At 31.8% G+C, this 15,708-nt stretch overlaps 5 protein-coding genes across 5 annotated transcripts; 1 reads left to right on the top strand and 4 right to left on the bottom strand.

The window, feature by feature from the left end:
• Positions 1-465: 465 nt before the first annotated feature.
• On the bottom strand, positions 466-945 carry LOC111414242 (zinc finger CCCH-type antiviral protein 1-like). The gene has a single exon (XM_023045528.2). It carries the CDS (start codon positions 943-945, stop codon positions 466-468), a length of 480 nt encoding a protein of 159 aa, XP_022901296.2.
• Positions 946-1,654: 709 nt separating this feature from the next.
• LOC111414258 (odorant receptor 22c-like) lies at positions 1,655-2,669 on the bottom strand. Its single transcript, XM_071198562.1, has 3 exons — positions 1,929-2,669; positions 1,709-1,868; positions 1,655-1,662 (listed from the first exon to the last, which is right to left on the bottom strand). Exons 1-3 carry the CDS (start codon positions 2,667-2,669, stop codon positions 1,655-1,657), a joined length of 909 nt encoding a protein of 302 aa, XP_071054663.1.
• A 2,499-nt stretch (positions 2,670-5,168) lies between these two features.
• Positions 5,169-6,772, bottom strand: LOC111414233 (WNT inhibitory factor 1). The gene is made up of 3 exons (XM_023045514.2): positions 6,459-6,772; positions 5,711-6,397; positions 5,169-5,653 (listed from the first exon to the last, which is right to left on the bottom strand). The coding sequence occupies exons 1-3, from the start codon at positions 6,601-6,603 to the stop codon at positions 5,427-5,429; spliced, it is 1,059 nt and encodes a 352-aa protein (XP_022901282.1). The 5' UTR covers positions 6,604-6,772; the 3' UTR covers positions 5,169-5,426.
• A 436-nt stretch (positions 6,773-7,208) lies between these two features.
• LOC111414232 (uncharacterized) lies at positions 7,209-12,974 on the top strand. Its single transcript, XM_023045513.2, has 3 exons — positions 7,209-7,397; positions 10,659-10,892; positions 10,940-12,974. Exons 2-3 carry the CDS (start codon positions 10,659-10,661, stop codon positions 12,209-12,211), a joined length of 1,506 nt encoding a protein of 501 aa, XP_022901281.1. The 5' UTR covers positions 7,209-7,397; the 3' UTR covers positions 12,212-12,974.
• LOC111414276 (laminin subunit beta-1-like) lies at positions 12,964-15,568 on the bottom strand. The gene is made up of 5 exons (XM_023045579.2): positions 15,348-15,568; positions 15,200-15,299; positions 13,975-15,142; positions 13,777-13,918; positions 12,964-13,723 (listed from the first exon to the last, which is right to left on the bottom strand). The coding sequence occupies exons 1-5, from the start codon at positions 15,537-15,539 to the stop codon at positions 13,235-13,237; spliced, it is 2,091 nt and encodes a 696-aa protein (XP_022901347.2). The 5' UTR covers positions 15,540-15,568; the 3' UTR covers positions 12,964-13,234.
• Between the last annotated feature and the right edge of the window lie 140 nt (positions 15,569-15,708).

The following is a 15,708-nucleotide window of genomic DNA, read 5'->3' as shown; positions in this document are numbered from 1 at the left end:
TGGTGAATTTCATCCCGTTAGAGGGCGCTAGGGAAGCTTAAGGTATGCTAGAAAACAAGATGTTAACCAGTAGTAAATACATACCAAATTTCAAATTCTTCGGTTTACTTATAGCCGAAATAAATAATAAAATGTAAATTTTTAGCTCAACTTTGATCGCTCATAGCTCGAAAACAAAAGAGTTGCGACCTTATGTTTATATAAAAAACTTGTGTTATTTTGGCAAGTATTACGTCCTAGTAAAGTTTCCCGATTAAAAACTGAACCACCCTGTATATGTATTTATTTTTGGTTTTCTAGTTTTCTAGTAATCAGCTATGCTGTACCCTATATATATATATATGATATGTATATACTTTATATGTATATTTCTTTTTGGACAAATTAAATAAATAAATAAATAAATTATTTATTTGTTACTACAAAGTGTTCACTACAAATGATAGGTTATTACAATCAGAGGTTTTAAAAACGAAAACGATTAAATCTCCTCCTTATAACTATAGGAGGTGAGGTATAATACACAACATATTTTGGTAAAAATTCGTCATCGTAAAATTTGACGAAAACATGTCGATTTCCGGTGGTTGTGTCACATCCATATGGCGGTAAATCGGTCCAAGAATTCCCAAGAAAACATTTTCCAATCAAAACATCTGCTATTATTATAGCACGATCTAAACCAATTGACATAGCGGCATATTGATTGGCGTAAGCTGCATCATCCGCGAAGCTGATGCCTTTTCCAAACTTATGACGATTAACTCTGCGCCAATTTAAATTGGAACGCAATATCGAGGAAATATTGCTAGCTCCAGTTACATGAACCAACGTTTTTTCGCAATCTTCATAACCTCGACTCTCGTACTCAGCCTTTTTAATCATATACCATCCGTAAAGTGATGGACAGTGAATCTTTTGTATTTTCGAAATACTGCTTTGCATAGTGCTGCTAAGATGTTTTAATACTAGTTTGTACTCTAAGGAATTTGCCGATAGTTCGATCAATTGAGTGTCAAATCCAAGATCACCATCAGGCATTTCTCCCAATACAACATTTTTAAAAGATGCCCTGAAATGTATAAATATTTAAATTAAAATCATTTATTTCAAAAACCCAAATTATTTAATTTGAAATTAAATTCATTGCAAAGAAATTGTGTTGTATGAAAATATATATGTTTATTAATCCGAGGCATAAGAAACATGACCACACCTATGTTTACTTTAGTCGCCTCGTTGTTATCCAATTAATCATAACTTTAAACCAAATTCTCGGAATTCATATTTCATTTCTTACTAATTTGTGATAGAATTTTTGTTGATAGCAACATTTTTAATGAGTAAACAACGAACATTTAAAATAATAATAATTTTATAATAATATAATGTACTTACATTTTTTTTGTTGGAACGATACTAATATTGAGTACTGATTCTTTGCGTGTGAAACGCAAAACTAACGTGATTAACGTGATGTATAAGTGCGGAGAACTGCATAAAGTATTTGGGGGAAGTCCCTACGTCACTCCACAGTACACAATAAACGTATAAATGTAGATAAGACCCTTCCACATCACAAAAGAACGCAACGATTTAATTCAAGTCATTTTGATACATCTGATTCATCATTGTGTAGAAAGAAAATGCCGTTTTAGCAGCCTACAAAAAATTTTTTTAATACAACAACTTGCATGAAAAATAAAACATACATATAAATACATCCGTAAATCTAAATTTGAAAATCCGCCGACACTAATTTTAGTTTCCTGTTGCGATCGTAGAATAATTGTAGAAATAGATTTTTGCATAGAAACTGATGCGTGAAACCAATTTGTTTGATATGCGACGTCAGCAACGCTTGCAGTCTAAAAATAATAATGTTTTTAATTCTTAGAACTATAAAAAAATTGTTACATTATAATTACCTCGTCTAGTATAACTTGTCCACCATAAGAAAACACAAAAACCTGTGTAAACATACAAGTTAAATAAACAACGTATTGTGTTAGTGTATTAACAGTGGGAGTTCCATGTAGCGTGAGTAAAAATGACCCAATGCACATGCTGAATATTAACGAAGAGAATTGCGTGAATAAAATGTTTGAATATAAAGTGTTGATATCGTTAATAAAATCCAAGATAAAGTTGTGGTGATCGATAATTTCGATAAGGTTTTCTTCATCATTTTCAAATTTTAAATTTTCTAATTTATGTTTAATTAATTTTAATTGCCCAATAAGTTGGATGACGGATCCCGCGAAAAAGCCATCGAACGTATAAATTCCCCAAACCAGCACAAAAGCGGCTATATTGACAAAGAGAACTAAAAACCAGTAACAAGAGTCTTTTTCAATATCGCAAAACCTATAACACTCGGTTGGCAAAACTCTTTCCGTGCTTGTTAGTGCAGCGATTTCATAATAAATTGTCGTTCCAAGTATTGCAGATTTATAAAAAACCATAAAATATCTGACTAAACGAAACTGATTTTGAATTTCTTCCATTTCCGGTTTCACCTCCCAAAATCGTCCTGCTTTTTCAATCAAATCTTGTAAAACCGATTTATTTATTTTATAAGATAAAAGTACAATAACAACTTGAATACTTGGACTTAAAATATCGGATTTTTTCAAAGTTTCTATACCAGTGTATTCATCGACAATCATATAAAAAGCCAGAAACACGTAGGTCGTAGATACAGCGAGGAAAAAACAAAATTTTATTATAGAAAAGTAACCTGGAAAATGAGGGTGTAAACCCCACAAGAAATCTAAATAAAATAAAGCTTCTTCGTAGTAATCAAGCGATTTTACGGCTTTTTTAAAATCTGTGTAATCACGCTTTTTTATAACAACCATATTGAAATGTTTTTTTTTTAATTAACGAAGCTTTAACAAGTTGATTTCCTTTTATATCTTTAGTAACGTGTGAATGTTTTGAACTGATTGGAAATTTTCTCTGGGGATATTAGCATATGTTGAAACAAGGTGATTTATTGGAAAATTTCTCATTCTCTATGTAAATAATATATATTTTTTAACATTTTTAATTTTGAAAAATATCACAATTTTTTTGGGTTAATAACTTTCTTATATGATACGGAAAAAAGTCTAAAATTATATAGAACCTATAGGAAATTTTGCGCTCTATACGATGGTGTATAGGTTTAATAATAATAATAATAATAATAGCCTTTATTGCACAATCATCAGGAAAAATGAAAAATAATTATAAATAATTGATTACAAAAATAAAAGTAAAAACAAATTGTAATAAAAAGATAATGAGATAATTAATAAAATAATGTACTACAGTAAAGTATTACACCAAATAAAAATAAAATAAAATAATAATAAAAAAGAAAGAACAATAACAAGAGAAAAAGAAATAGTGCAATCACGAGGCAAAAATTCAGTTGTATTTAATCCAAGCCTTGACAATTATTAGAGAGATATGAAATACATCATAATCCTTAACTCTACAAAAAATAAAAAAAAAGAAAGAAAACAATATCTTAAATAATGTAAAGAAATATTCGCAGCAAAACTGTGACTCACCGGTCTCTGCCAGAAATAGTAGTCACCTGCTCTCCAAGTAACCGTGCCCTCAAATGTTTTTTAAAACAATTAACACCGAGATTCCTCAACTCGTCACCAATGCTCCCGTATGACTTATATATATGAAAAGAAAAAGATCTTTGGAAAAGTGACGTTCTGTGTCGAGGCGGGTCTATGCAGCACCTAAATCTAGTTTCACGATTGTGAATATCGCACCTGAAAAAAATCTTATTGTACAAATATATAGGGGTTTTAGTAGTAATCAATTTATGAGCGCATCGACAACCAGCCTGATTCAATAAGTCAGTGGGAAATGTGATCGAACTTCCGGATTCCATAAATAAAACGAAGACAGCTATTCTGAACTCTCTGAATCCTCCCCGAGTCATATGAGCACACAGCCGGATGATATAAGGGAATCATATAGTTAAACTGAGAAAGAACCAAAAGTTTTTTTCAACATGATAGGCAAATAGCTTCTATGGGGATATAGTAGCCTTAACGAGTGATACGCTTTCTTGATGTAGTTATTAACTTGACTATGGTATCTAAAACTGTTATCTACAATCAAACCAAGACTCCTTGCCTCACTCACAATCGGCACTTCTGATCCCTGAATGTAAACTTTAACCAAACCCTTTAACTGGTCGCAAACGCTTTTGTTACCAAAGAGCAAAACGGCAGATTTATTAGGATTAATTTTCAGACAATGCAAATTGGAAACATTCGTTATATATTCCAAGTCAGAATTTAAATTATTAATAGCATTGCGCCATTGGGATGGACCAAAAGAAACATAAAGCTGGGTATCATCGGCATAACTGTGAACTTGATTGTGTTTCACATTATTAAAGTATATATCGAAAACAACGTGGGATCAAGAATTGAGCCCTGAGGAACCCCAAAATCAATTGGTCGAGAAGAAGATGTTATGCCCTCAATCCGAACATACTGTGATCTCCGTCCAAGCAGAGCAACCGCCGAAGGATCAAGCCCAACAGAGTGAAGAATCCTAAAAAGGACCGCATGATTATCAAACGCTTTACTATAGTCTAACAAGGTAAGAACGGTAACTTCACCCTTATCAGTCGCAGAGATAATATCATCTGTCACCTTCAGCATCGCAGAGCAACAATCATACCCTCAACGAAACCCAGACTGAGTAGATGATAGAGAGTCAGTATCCGTAATAAGTACTCTTTCAAGAACCTTTGATAACATTGGCAGAATACTAATGGGTCTCAGGTCCTTCAAAGCTTTTAGGTCACTACATTTAAGTATAGGCTTAATTAATGCTTCCTTCCAGCAATCAGGAAATACACTTTCCAGAATGCAGGAATTTATAATATGTGTAATAATTTAGTAAATCACATGGTTGCACAAGTATTTTATATTCCAAAAACCGCGAATAAGTGATTACGATTATATCAACCTGAAACTGGTCCGAATTTTATCACCATGATGAAAAAAACACTTTCGTCCTAAAGTGTCGCGAACATAGAGATGTGATCATAGAGACAGTAATAGAAATACAAAATAAATAATTGTAATTAACCAGGCCAAGTCTTAAACCAAGCTATTCTAGGTAATATTAACAAAATAAGAATATGACTTTTAATAGACATTTTATTTTGTTATTATCGTATAAAAACAAAGAAAACATTCACAAGTGTAATTATTAATTTACATTCACAACATACATATATAGATATATATAAATTTCTTATATCTTTATATATATAATAAAATTTAAAATTGAGTTGGCACAGAAATAATAATATACTATAAAAAATTCCGAAATAATATAATATAGCATTGTTATTGTCAATATCACCATCGTTTCCATAAAGATTTCTTTATGATTTTTTAGATCTCCCTAGATTTCTTATGATGGCAAAGACGTCCATGCCAGCCTTGGTCGCAAATGCATTGGTTATCTACGCAGGTTCCGCGTTTGCAAGGTAAATTACATGTGCTTCTGTGCGCCTTTGCGATAGCGACTTCGCAATGGTTGCCGCGAAAACCATGTGGACATCTGCAGATGTTCACTCCTCGACATCTTCCACCGTTTAAGCATGGTATCATACATTTTGCTAAAATATAAATGATTTACGTTTAATTATCGCAATATAGGAAGAAAATTGACTCACAATATTCGCAATGTGGCCCAAAAAATCCTCGAGAACATTCGCAAGTATCTTTTTGAACACATTTCCCTCCATTTAAACATTTTTCCCCGCAAATACCTCCTTCACAATGTAACCCTTGAAAACCTGGTGGACAACTGCACACTCCAGGAGATGTACAATTTCCACCATTAAAACATTGCGGATAACAAAGGGCGGTGCTACAATAAGGACCCATGTATCCCTCTGGACATTGGCAAATTTTTTCGTGATTGCAACGTCCGTTGTTAGCACATTTTTTGTCGCATTCCGGATCGGGACTTTTTTGCGAACATTCCTTTCTTAATTTTAATCTTAAGGGAGTGCCATTTAGCGGCCGGCCCTTACGCCCCTTCTCGATAAGAAGTCCAATTCCAAAAGTAGCAATCCCAGAATTGTTTCCTGAACATGGTAAAAATATACTAAATTCTTTAGCCCTTCTCGGTACCCGACCCTTAGTTTTGATCGAAATAACGGGAGGTTTTAAGATGTTTTCATTGTACGATTCAAGCCGATCAAAATCGTAGTAATATTTTTTGGGGCCTGCTTTCCACGTAAAATTAACATAACCCATTTCTGTTGGTATAACAGGCAAGTGTTTCTCAAAATTAGGGTCTAAAATATACGGAGAAACATCGCCATTTATAATGGCATATATTTTCATTGGAATACCTATAAATATTCTCTTTGTGCATTGTACTTACACAATAATTTAAATATACTATGTTCTTACCGCTAACCAATTTTACTTGTCTTTCATCTATCCACATTTGTAAGTCACCATTGTTCTTTGGATCACTTATATCTGCGTATTGGGGCTCAACAAACGCACAAATAGTGCACAAAAAACCCAACAAAATACTTCTCCACTGTGCCATTGTCGTATTGGCCTTTTTTTGCGATTTGGATTTTCAACGTTTATATTCGCTACATTATTTTCAGACTTCTTGGCAGATGATTCAATGTCAACAACCTGACAAACGTTGTTAAATTCATGATATCTTTAGCATTTTTACGATCTTACTTGAATATATGAAATTAATATAAACAAAAACTCGTCAGGCCGAGTTGATACGAGCACATTTTTGCTGTACAAAATATTTATTTGGTGTATTATTATTATTAAAAGATATTTATTTCGTTTTTTCTTTTAATTTTTTAATTATTTTTTAAATAATTTCTTTGTATTTAAATTAAAATATGTTTTTATCGGGGTAAAAATAAAAATTGATCCTATGAGTTAAGGCTGAAATCAATTCTTTTAGTTATTTCGTAGACACGCATTCGGTAGAATGGCTGAAATGTAAAGTTTTAAACGTAAAAATAAATTTGAATGAAAATTTTTTTTTTTTTGGGTTTCGGCGCGTTTAACTAATTTTTGAATGAAACTTTCGTTATGTGTTAATGATTTATAATGCATGATTGAATAAAAAAACTCTATTAATTTCGCTACAAGCATGCGCAATATCAACGTTTTCACCGGATGCGCGTTATTTTCTGACGCCAGAATATGGCGCACAATTAACCACACAAGTATTCAACTTTAGTACAAAATATCTATTTCAGTTCCACTCGAATCGTGGTATTTACAAATACATTAATTTCCTATTGATCGCTACTATCGTAATCTATGGACATCCGACCGATTATTTCGACGGAATCGTGAGTAAAGGTAAATATTATTCAGTTCGGCTTGACACCAATATGGTCTATATTTGTTTGACATTCGCATAGCCATGCGAAAATGATCTTTTAAGGCATGCAGTAGAGACGGTTTTCGTTTAAAATATCTAAACCACGTTGTTCCCACCAAACATCAATTTATAAGTTTGAATCTCAACAACCAATATCATCATATTTCCGACATTTTTTTAATCACACTCATAATAAATTAAAATGTCGGAATATGTGTAGTTAATCAGTATTTGTGTTGTTATTAATATATTTTCTAATAGTATTAAGAATTACATGTGTAACAATAATTTACTAACACCAGTTTTAATGCATTATTATAACATATTTTTGCTTATATAGGAATCGAGAATATATATTAAGAAGCCCAATGGGGCTTATATTAGGCTTATAGCAGCTTTTATTTGGTAATCAAAGAAAACATTTTGATGAAATCCAGCTTGAAATTGAAATGAATTAAGAAGGCAATGAAACTAATGAAGAATAAAGAATCTTAATTTATTGAAGATAGAAATAATTGCCACCTTCCAAGGAACTGATCTGATCGAGTAATTTTGGAGTTATCCTATTTAATATATTTTGAGTAACTTTATTAATTGTTGCTACTTATATATAACAAAAAATCAACATCTTATAGACTAGAGAGTACAAAATTGTTAGGAAGTTAAGTCTAAGATGTTAAATTATTGTATTTTGCTCACAGTAGCTCCAAATGATACACTTCTTCAAGATGCAACTCTATATAACAACATATGCAATTAAAGAACTGTGGAGGAGAAAATTCCAGAAAACTTGGAATCACTTCTTATCAAGTTTGAAGATTAAACATCAAATATCGCCTGACTAATCCACCAATACTTATCTAGGCGGCAAGATATAAAACGCGGATTTTGACTATATTTGAACATCATAACTCAGAAATCCAAGTAACTACACTAACGAAATTTGGTATATTCTTATTACAATAAAGTTTGGAACGTTTGGACTAAATCCGTCGACCGGAAGTGGCGCTTAACCTGTACCGCTAACAAAATTGTTAGGAAGTTAAGTCTAAGATGTTAAATTATTGTATTTTGCTCACAGTAGCTCCAAATGATAAACTTCTTCAAGATGCAAGTCTATATAACAACATATGCAATTAAAGAACTGTGGAGGAGAAAATAGCGTTACTTCCCCCGCATTGAAGACGAAAAACTTGGAATTACTTCTTAACAAGTTTGAAGATTACACATCAAATATCGCCTGACTAATCCACCAATACTTATCTAGGCGGCAAGATATAAAACGCGGATTTTGACTATATTTGAACATCATAACTCAGAAATCCAAATAACTACACTAACGAAATTTGGTATATTCTTATTACAATAAAGTTTGGAACGTTTGGACTAAATCCGTCGACCGGAAGTGGCGCTTAACCTGCACACATATCGATCCTGTTTCATATTACCTTGCACTTTAAATAAAGATATACGATTAATATATAGTTTTTTGTAATATGCTCAGAATTCCAAGCGTACTATTCATCTAATTTACGCATTTTTCTCGATATTTACGCAACTGGGAACAAAAGCGGATGAGAGCAATGTTGTTAAGAATAAAATTTGCTACAATTTTCAATCTAAAAGTTTTTTGTAATATGTTCAGAATTCCGAGCGGTATTATTAACAACATGGAAAACTACGCATTCATCTAATTTTTATATTTATATAACCTCTCGATATTTATGCACTTTTGCGCTTAGATGCGTAAATATCGAGAAAACAACGAAAATATCAAAATTAGATAAATTCGTAGTTCTACAAGTTGTTAATGGCGGGATTCGAAGCGGGAAACTAAGTCTACCCTGCGTGATGTTTGTGGAAGAAATATCTCGGTCGACTTCGAAGATGTCGGCCGCCCTAAGTATTTATTTATTTATTTCCAAAATAAACAGGGTTTCCCCTAATTACAGATTTCGGAATTACTACATAATAATTAAACAAAATTGAACTAAATATTAAACTAAATTAAATATTAAACTAAGCCGTACTCGATTTGTAAGCAAACAATAAAAAAGCAAATAAGTAAAAAGAAACAAAATGATACAAAATAAAATAATGGAACAGAATGCGCGAAGAATTATGAACTATAATAAGATTCTATAAGATCAGCCACTGCACTGGGCGGTTGCAACGTTCATCACAGACATCAAATTCTTTTTTACTGTTTTTACATCGACGCCAAATAGTGGGATGAAGGAAGCCATAGATAGTTTGTTATATAACAAGAGAATTCTAATAAAAGGAGAATTTCTTCTGAGTTCAGTGGTAAAGCGGGGAATGTAAAATAGATTTTTCGATCGTCCACAATATGCCGGCACGTAAGAACCAATCTTTTCCAAGATTAAAGGTGCATCTATTTTATTGTTTAATATTTTACATAGAAAACAAAGCGATATGATTTTCCTTCTAATAGATAATTTAGTTATATCAAATAATGTACGCGCAAATTCGTACGATCTGAACCCGATAAAGGCATTAAATTGTTTGTAATAAGTATACCGAATAAACTTATTTTGAATAATTTCGATTAAGTTTGAATAAAGGTCTGATCCAGGATGCCATACAATTACCGCGTATTCTAATTTAGATCGCACCAATGAATTGAATAATAATTTTAACGTCTCCACATTTGAAAAACTATAAGCATTTCTTATAATAAATCCTAAGAGTCGAAGTGCTGCGGAAGTTATGGTTTTCACGTGCTCGGCAAAGCATAAATTGTTGGTAAAAATAATACCTATATTGTTCATGATATTTGGGGCGGCCGACGTCTTCGAAAATCTCAACATTATATGATTTAGTGAATAGTGTAAAGCAGATTAAAGTGCGGGAATAAAGTGTTTCACGTGTGAAAGTGTCCCAAATGAACGCGGTGAATTCAATTAAATTATTTTTCGTGTTATTGATAAAGTGGAAATGAACAGTTTTAATATTTTATTTACAAATTCTTTTATATTAATACTCGTATTCGAATGGTTAGATTTTCGTACAATATTTACTCCAGAATTACTACGTCAGTTCGGATCACTTGCTCAAAATATGATAAAATCAAATTTAAATAAGTTCTCAATATTGTATCGGCAATAAACACAACATCGTAATTGTAAAGATCGCATTATTCACGTAATGTCAAGTCCATTCTAGAATATCGTCACATTTCATATAAGTTTTTCCTATAAAAAATCTTATTTGAATAGATGTCAAGAGCTGCAGAAAAAGAAGCGAGTGAGGTTCTTCATTCTTTATTATCAGTGGAACGTATTGAAAAACAAGAACACACGGAAACTTTTCAAACAAATGGAACAAACGGAGAGACTGCAGAAGCAGAAACACAAATTCAATGGCATACCCCAGTTTCAATTGCTGGGCACAACATTTTTTCTTCGATCGATGGGGCAACTCAGTTTTCACAAACGATTGATAATCAACAGGTAATGTTCAACATTAATATTCTTTAATTGATTAATTTTTGATTTAGGTAATTTGGGAGGAACATACAATGGAAACCGAACACCATATAAATTCAATATACGCAACGACGATGCAAACTACGAGTGCTGATGATGATCAACTTCAAGAATCGGAACCGGTAAAGAAAAAATTAAAGCCGGCCTCGAAATTGTTGGTAAAAAAATTGAAAGTGATTAAAAAGAAAAAGAAATTTCTGCCGTTAGAAGGATCGATGGAGCCGACTAAATTAGAAGAGAGCGCTACGCAGGTAAAAGAACGTTTTAGACGTGGTTGTGAGTGTCAGGACGAAAGTTGTTTTCGTGGTTTAAATCCGGACAGCGTTTATAAACACCGATTAAACATAGCCGAATTGACAAAAGGCGAACATGACATGTATTTAATGGGTGTTACAATGGCGTGTTTGGCGAATCCCGATACAACGGTCCGGCATAAAGAACGACGACGTCTTCGATCGCAATACGTTTATCAAGGTAGACGGGTTTGCCTCGATGCGTTTTTATACTTAGAAAATTGTACTCATTATCAGTTGAAACGAATTCGAAAACACGTAATGACGCATGGTGTAGCACCTCGAGTACACGGTAATCATGGTAAAAAACCCCACAACACCTTTTCTTTAGATATTTATAGACATGCTACAGAATTTTTAAAACAATACCTCGAACAACACACAAACGAAGCAAACGTTAGTAATTCGAAACAAATCATTCAATTACCATGGGATATAACGCGTAAAAATGTACATGATGCATACAAAGAGTACGGAGAAGTAACTGATCCTGGAATTAAATTAATGGGTTATTCAACATTTCGACATTTTATGAAAGAACAATTTCCTCATGTGAAATTTTCTAAAGTTGAACTTAAAAATGCTGCCGGTCAACAACACCAACAACAACAAACGTTGCAACAAACTCCTCAAACGGACTCTAATCAAACCACTACAATACAAATACAGCAAATACCTAAACAACAATTACAAACGAATGTTGAAAGACCGCGTGAACAACAACTTCCGAAATGTATTATTAATCAGGATGTACAACAAGTTATTCCATTAGTTGTGGCTCCTCCGCATGGTGATGCTGGAGGTGGTCAACATCATCAGCAAGCGACATTTTTGGTTACGCCCGTCCAACAATTGTTACCTAACGGGAATATTGTTACCGCTACACAGACCAATAACCATGCCACTTCGAATACATTTTCGTATCAACTAGCGAATACGGGATATGTGATAAATGAACACCATACACCGTATGCGTTTAATCGTATGTAAGTATTTTTTTTTGTTTATTAATTACACCTCAAATTGAATTTAGTTTTTAATAATTTAAGTTAATTGAATTTATGAGAAAGTTATTAATTATAAAAATTACTTTTTCCTCTTTTTTTAAGAAAAAGTTATTATTAATTTTTAGTTGTACGTACCTAATATATAATTTTTGAATTTTCTTTTTACATTATTTCACTTTATTTTTAAGTTATGTGATATGTCTAAACATTTATCTGTGATATAATGTTTAAGAGTAAAATTTTCAATTTTCATCAAACTTTAACGTAAAATGAGCATTATTGACATCGAAACAAGAAGTCTCATTTAATAAACGCGTGCGCAATATTTTTAATTGAAATTTTTCAAATGCACATGCGTTTAATTTTCTCGTTAAACTAAATTTATTTTGATTCAAAAACCATTTTTACTGCATTGAAATATTTTTTATTGGACTTCTTTATCAGTTGTTATTTAAACGCATGCGCAGTCGATACTTTTATTGATATTTTTTTAACGCGCCTGCGTTTGATGTACAATTTGATTTGAAATATGGTTTAATATATGATTTAATACCGCCATATGGGATGGGATTTTGAATTTGTTGCTAGAACATTTTCTTTATGTTACAATACAACTTTTAATGAATTAAATAAAAACCGAAGGAGTGTGGCATTTTTTTATTTTAAGGTTAAAATAAAAATTGTGCTTGTAATAAAGTAGCTCCATAAGTGAAATCAACAATAAAAATGTTGCGATGATTATTAAATTATTTTTTATTTAACCCAACTCCTTATATACAATATATAGTGTGTTTGATTTTAGTTGTCACACCAGATATCTCGACTATTGTTGGAGATATGATAAAGTATTGCTCCACACTTAATTTTATACTATCTAAAACACTCCGGATTCGGAGCATACTACAAAAAAACTTTTAATTTAACATAAATATCGAGAAATATATATAATTAAGATGTCTGCTGTGACAGCTAAAATCAAACACTGTATAGCGTTTAGGCAATAAAATTATTCACTTTGAGTTGTTATGTTCTTTGTGTTACAAAATTTAAAATGGTCCGCAATCGTTTCGATATCTTCGGTATGCTTATCCATATCCGAAATTAGTTGGTTTAATTGTTCTTCGATCGAATTTAACTTATTATTGGGCGGGGTTATTAATTTCGAAATACTTTCCTGTTTTGCTTCAACATTTAACGATAAATTAAGAGTCCTATTTACTAAATTTTTCGCCCTCGCTTTTGATTTATTTACCCTTTCTATACTTGCGTTCAATTTCGTTTTCGCTTCATCATAATTATTTAATAAACCGTTTAATTTATGCATCGTTTGCTCAGTTTTCGTCTTAATGTTAATTGATTCGTTCTTCAAAGATTGAGCTGCAAATAAATTACTACCTAAAAGTTTTTTAAGACCAGCTAATTCTTTATTGAGGGTTTCTATGTTTTTGGAAGTGGTTTCGAATTGTTGTTGTGTCTCATTTGTTAGTTTATCAATCTGGAAATTAAAAAAATAAGGTTTTTTTGGATTAATATTTTTTTAATAATTACGTTGTCTAAATGTATTGTTATATTGTCAAATGATTGCGAGATGTTCCCAATTTTCGTTTCGGTTTCTGTTTGAATGATTTCTGTATTTTTTAAGAAATTTTCAATGTTATTTACGATGTTTTTGATATCATCAACTTGTTTTCTAAAAAAATTAATTTTATTTATTTTATTATATTAATAAATTATTTTTTGACTTACTTAGCATCATCGGCGTCTTCTTTTAATTTTTTTGCAACGCTTAAATTTTTTTCAGTTTCTGCGCGAATCGGTTCGACGTTTGTTAAAGAATCCGCGGTCTCTTTAATATTTAATGCAAATTCTTCAATATCTTCTGGTTCCCATTTAAAATTCTTGGTTTTATTATCGATTTTATCTTGAATTTCTTTAGGAATCGGATTGCTTTGTTTCATAAACTCGTCGATTTTAGCTAATTTATCGTTGACTTTATCTGTCATATCGGAAGCCTCGTTTTTGGCCTCTAAAGATTTATTAAACGCAAATATTGTTTGATTTTTAAGTAAGGTGCCGTTAATGCTTCTTAAATTTGTTATGTACTCGTTAAGTAATTTCTTTTTGTCGTTGTATAAAGCTTCAGTGTTTATGGATAAGCTGTTTGCGTTTTTCGCTTGGTTTTTAGTACCATTGCAAGTTGTTCCACCGCAAGTATTATCGCATGGATATTCAGACCCATCACAAATTAATTTGTTTAATTTAGGTAAAGAATCATTTAAATTTTTAATTAGTTCAGTTAAGTTCTTTAAGGAAGCCACATCTTCTTCGTGTTTGGTTGAATTTGATTTACTTTCGGTACTTTTACAACGACTTTCAATGTTTTTTATAATATCCTGAGTGTTTGTTGCGCTTTTAGCAGCATCATCTGCTTTAGTTTTAACGTTTTTGATTATATCTAGAGCATCTTCTACATTGCGTTCTTGCAATTTCGTCCCATTCGCCATCAACTCATCTGCTTTATTCCTTAACAAATCTATTTTATTTTTGAAGTTTTGCAAAGTCATATTTGCTACTTCGCTAGTTGCGTTAGCTAAGATTTCATTTAAATGCTTTAATTCTCCGCGTTCCGTTTTGTTGATTAATTCTCTTAAACTATCGAGCTCTCCCTCAACTAAATTTAAATCATTCTTTGGTGGTTGATTTAATAAATCTTCGATGTCGTTTAATGTATTTTCGATTAAATTAAATTCCTTTGTGTATGCAGCTTCAGCTGTAACGTTATTACGATCTTTTAATTTATTTATTTCATGTTCAAAATCAATTAAAGTTTTGTTCCATTTATTGAAACATTCCCCGCATTTACAAATTCCAGTGTTTCGATCGCATTGTTCAGTTTCGAGATTACATTGGCATTCTAAAAGAATGATTAAAAAAATTAATTAATTAATTAATGATGATGATGTAAACTTACTAATACATGTATCGGCTTTAGGATCACCCCAATAATTCGCTTTGCATTCATTACATCGTCTACCTCCGAAATTTTCATTGCAATCGCAATCTCCTGAATCCTACAAATTGGGAGTGAATAAAAATTTAAATAATAAATTGGAACAAACCTCGTTGCATTGGGGATGTTTAGAACCAACTCGGTCACAATCGCAAGGTTCACAACCTTTTCCACTGCGAATGTTCCAATAGTTTTCTTCACATTTATCGCAGTCAGCGCCGACTACATTTGGATAACAACCCAAAATATAACAGACGCGTTCTAAAAAAATTAATGTAACCAACGTAAATTTTAGATTCATCTTTTAAATTTTTTTTTCCTTATTTGTTATCTTATCAAACACATAAATATCTAACTCTTAGATTAAAATTTACCTTGACATATAAAACATTTCATGTAGATTACAACTGCAAAGTTAGCAATGCTATATTCTTGGTGTCTAAAACATTTTTCCCAAATCCAGTAATACC

The sequence above is a fragment of the Onthophagus taurus genome, chromosome 8, assembly GCF_036711975.1.
Source record: "Onthophagus taurus isolate NC chromosome 8, IU_Otau_3.0, whole genome shotgun sequence".
NCBI lineage: Eukaryota > Metazoa > Arthropoda > Insecta > Coleoptera > Scarabaeidae > Onthophagus > Onthophagus taurus.
Note: the sequence above shows the minus strand (reverse complement) of the source record. Positions and strands in the feature narration are given on the sequence as shown.

Excerpts from the sequence above, each read along its gene's own strand:
- LOC111414258 (XM_071198562.1), bottom strand. The coding sequence starts at position 2,669 with ATGATTGTCGATGAATACACTGGTATAGAAACTTTGAAAAAATCCGAT. Across the intron at positions 1,869-1,928 it reads GACAAGTTATACTAGACGAG|ACTGCAAGCGTTGCTGACGT; the intron begins GTAATTATAATG and ends TATTATTTTTAG.
- LOC111414232 (XM_023045513.2), top strand. The coding sequence starts at position 10,659 with ATGTCAAGAGCTGCAGAAAAAGAAGCGAGTGAGGTTCTTCATTCTTTA. Across the intron at positions 10,893-10,939 it reads AAACGATTGATAATCAACAG|GTAATTTGGGAGGAACATAC; the intron begins GTAATGTTCAAC and ends TTTTTGATTTAG.
- LOC111414233 (XM_023045514.2), bottom strand. The coding sequence starts at position 6,603 with ATGGCACAGTGGAGAAGTATTTTGTTGGGTTTTTTGTGCACTATTTGT. Across the intron at positions 6,398-6,458 it reads ACAAGTAAAATTGGTTAGCG|GTATTCCAATGAAAATATAT; the intron begins GTAAGAACATAG and ends GAATATTTATAG. Across the intron at positions 5,654-5,710 it reads TGGGCCACATTGCGAATATT|CAAAATGTATGATACCATGC; the intron begins GTGAGTCAATTT and ends TTTATATTTTAG.
- LOC111414242 (XM_023045528.2), bottom strand. The coding sequence starts at position 945 with ATGCAAAGCAGTATTTCGAAAATACAAAAGATTCACTGTCCATCACTT.
- LOC111414276 (XM_023045579.2), bottom strand. The coding sequence starts at position 15,539 with ATGAATCTAAAATTTACGTTGGTTACATTAATTTTTTTAGAACGCGTC. Across the intron at positions 15,300-15,347 it reads AACATCCCCAATGCAACGAG|GATTCAGGAGATTGCGATTG; the intron begins GTTTGTTCCAAT and ends CCCAATTTGTAG. Across the intron at positions 13,919-13,974 it reads GAAGACGCCGATGATGCTAA|AAAACAAGTTGATGATATCA; the intron begins GTAAGTCAAAAA and ends TAATTTTTTTAG.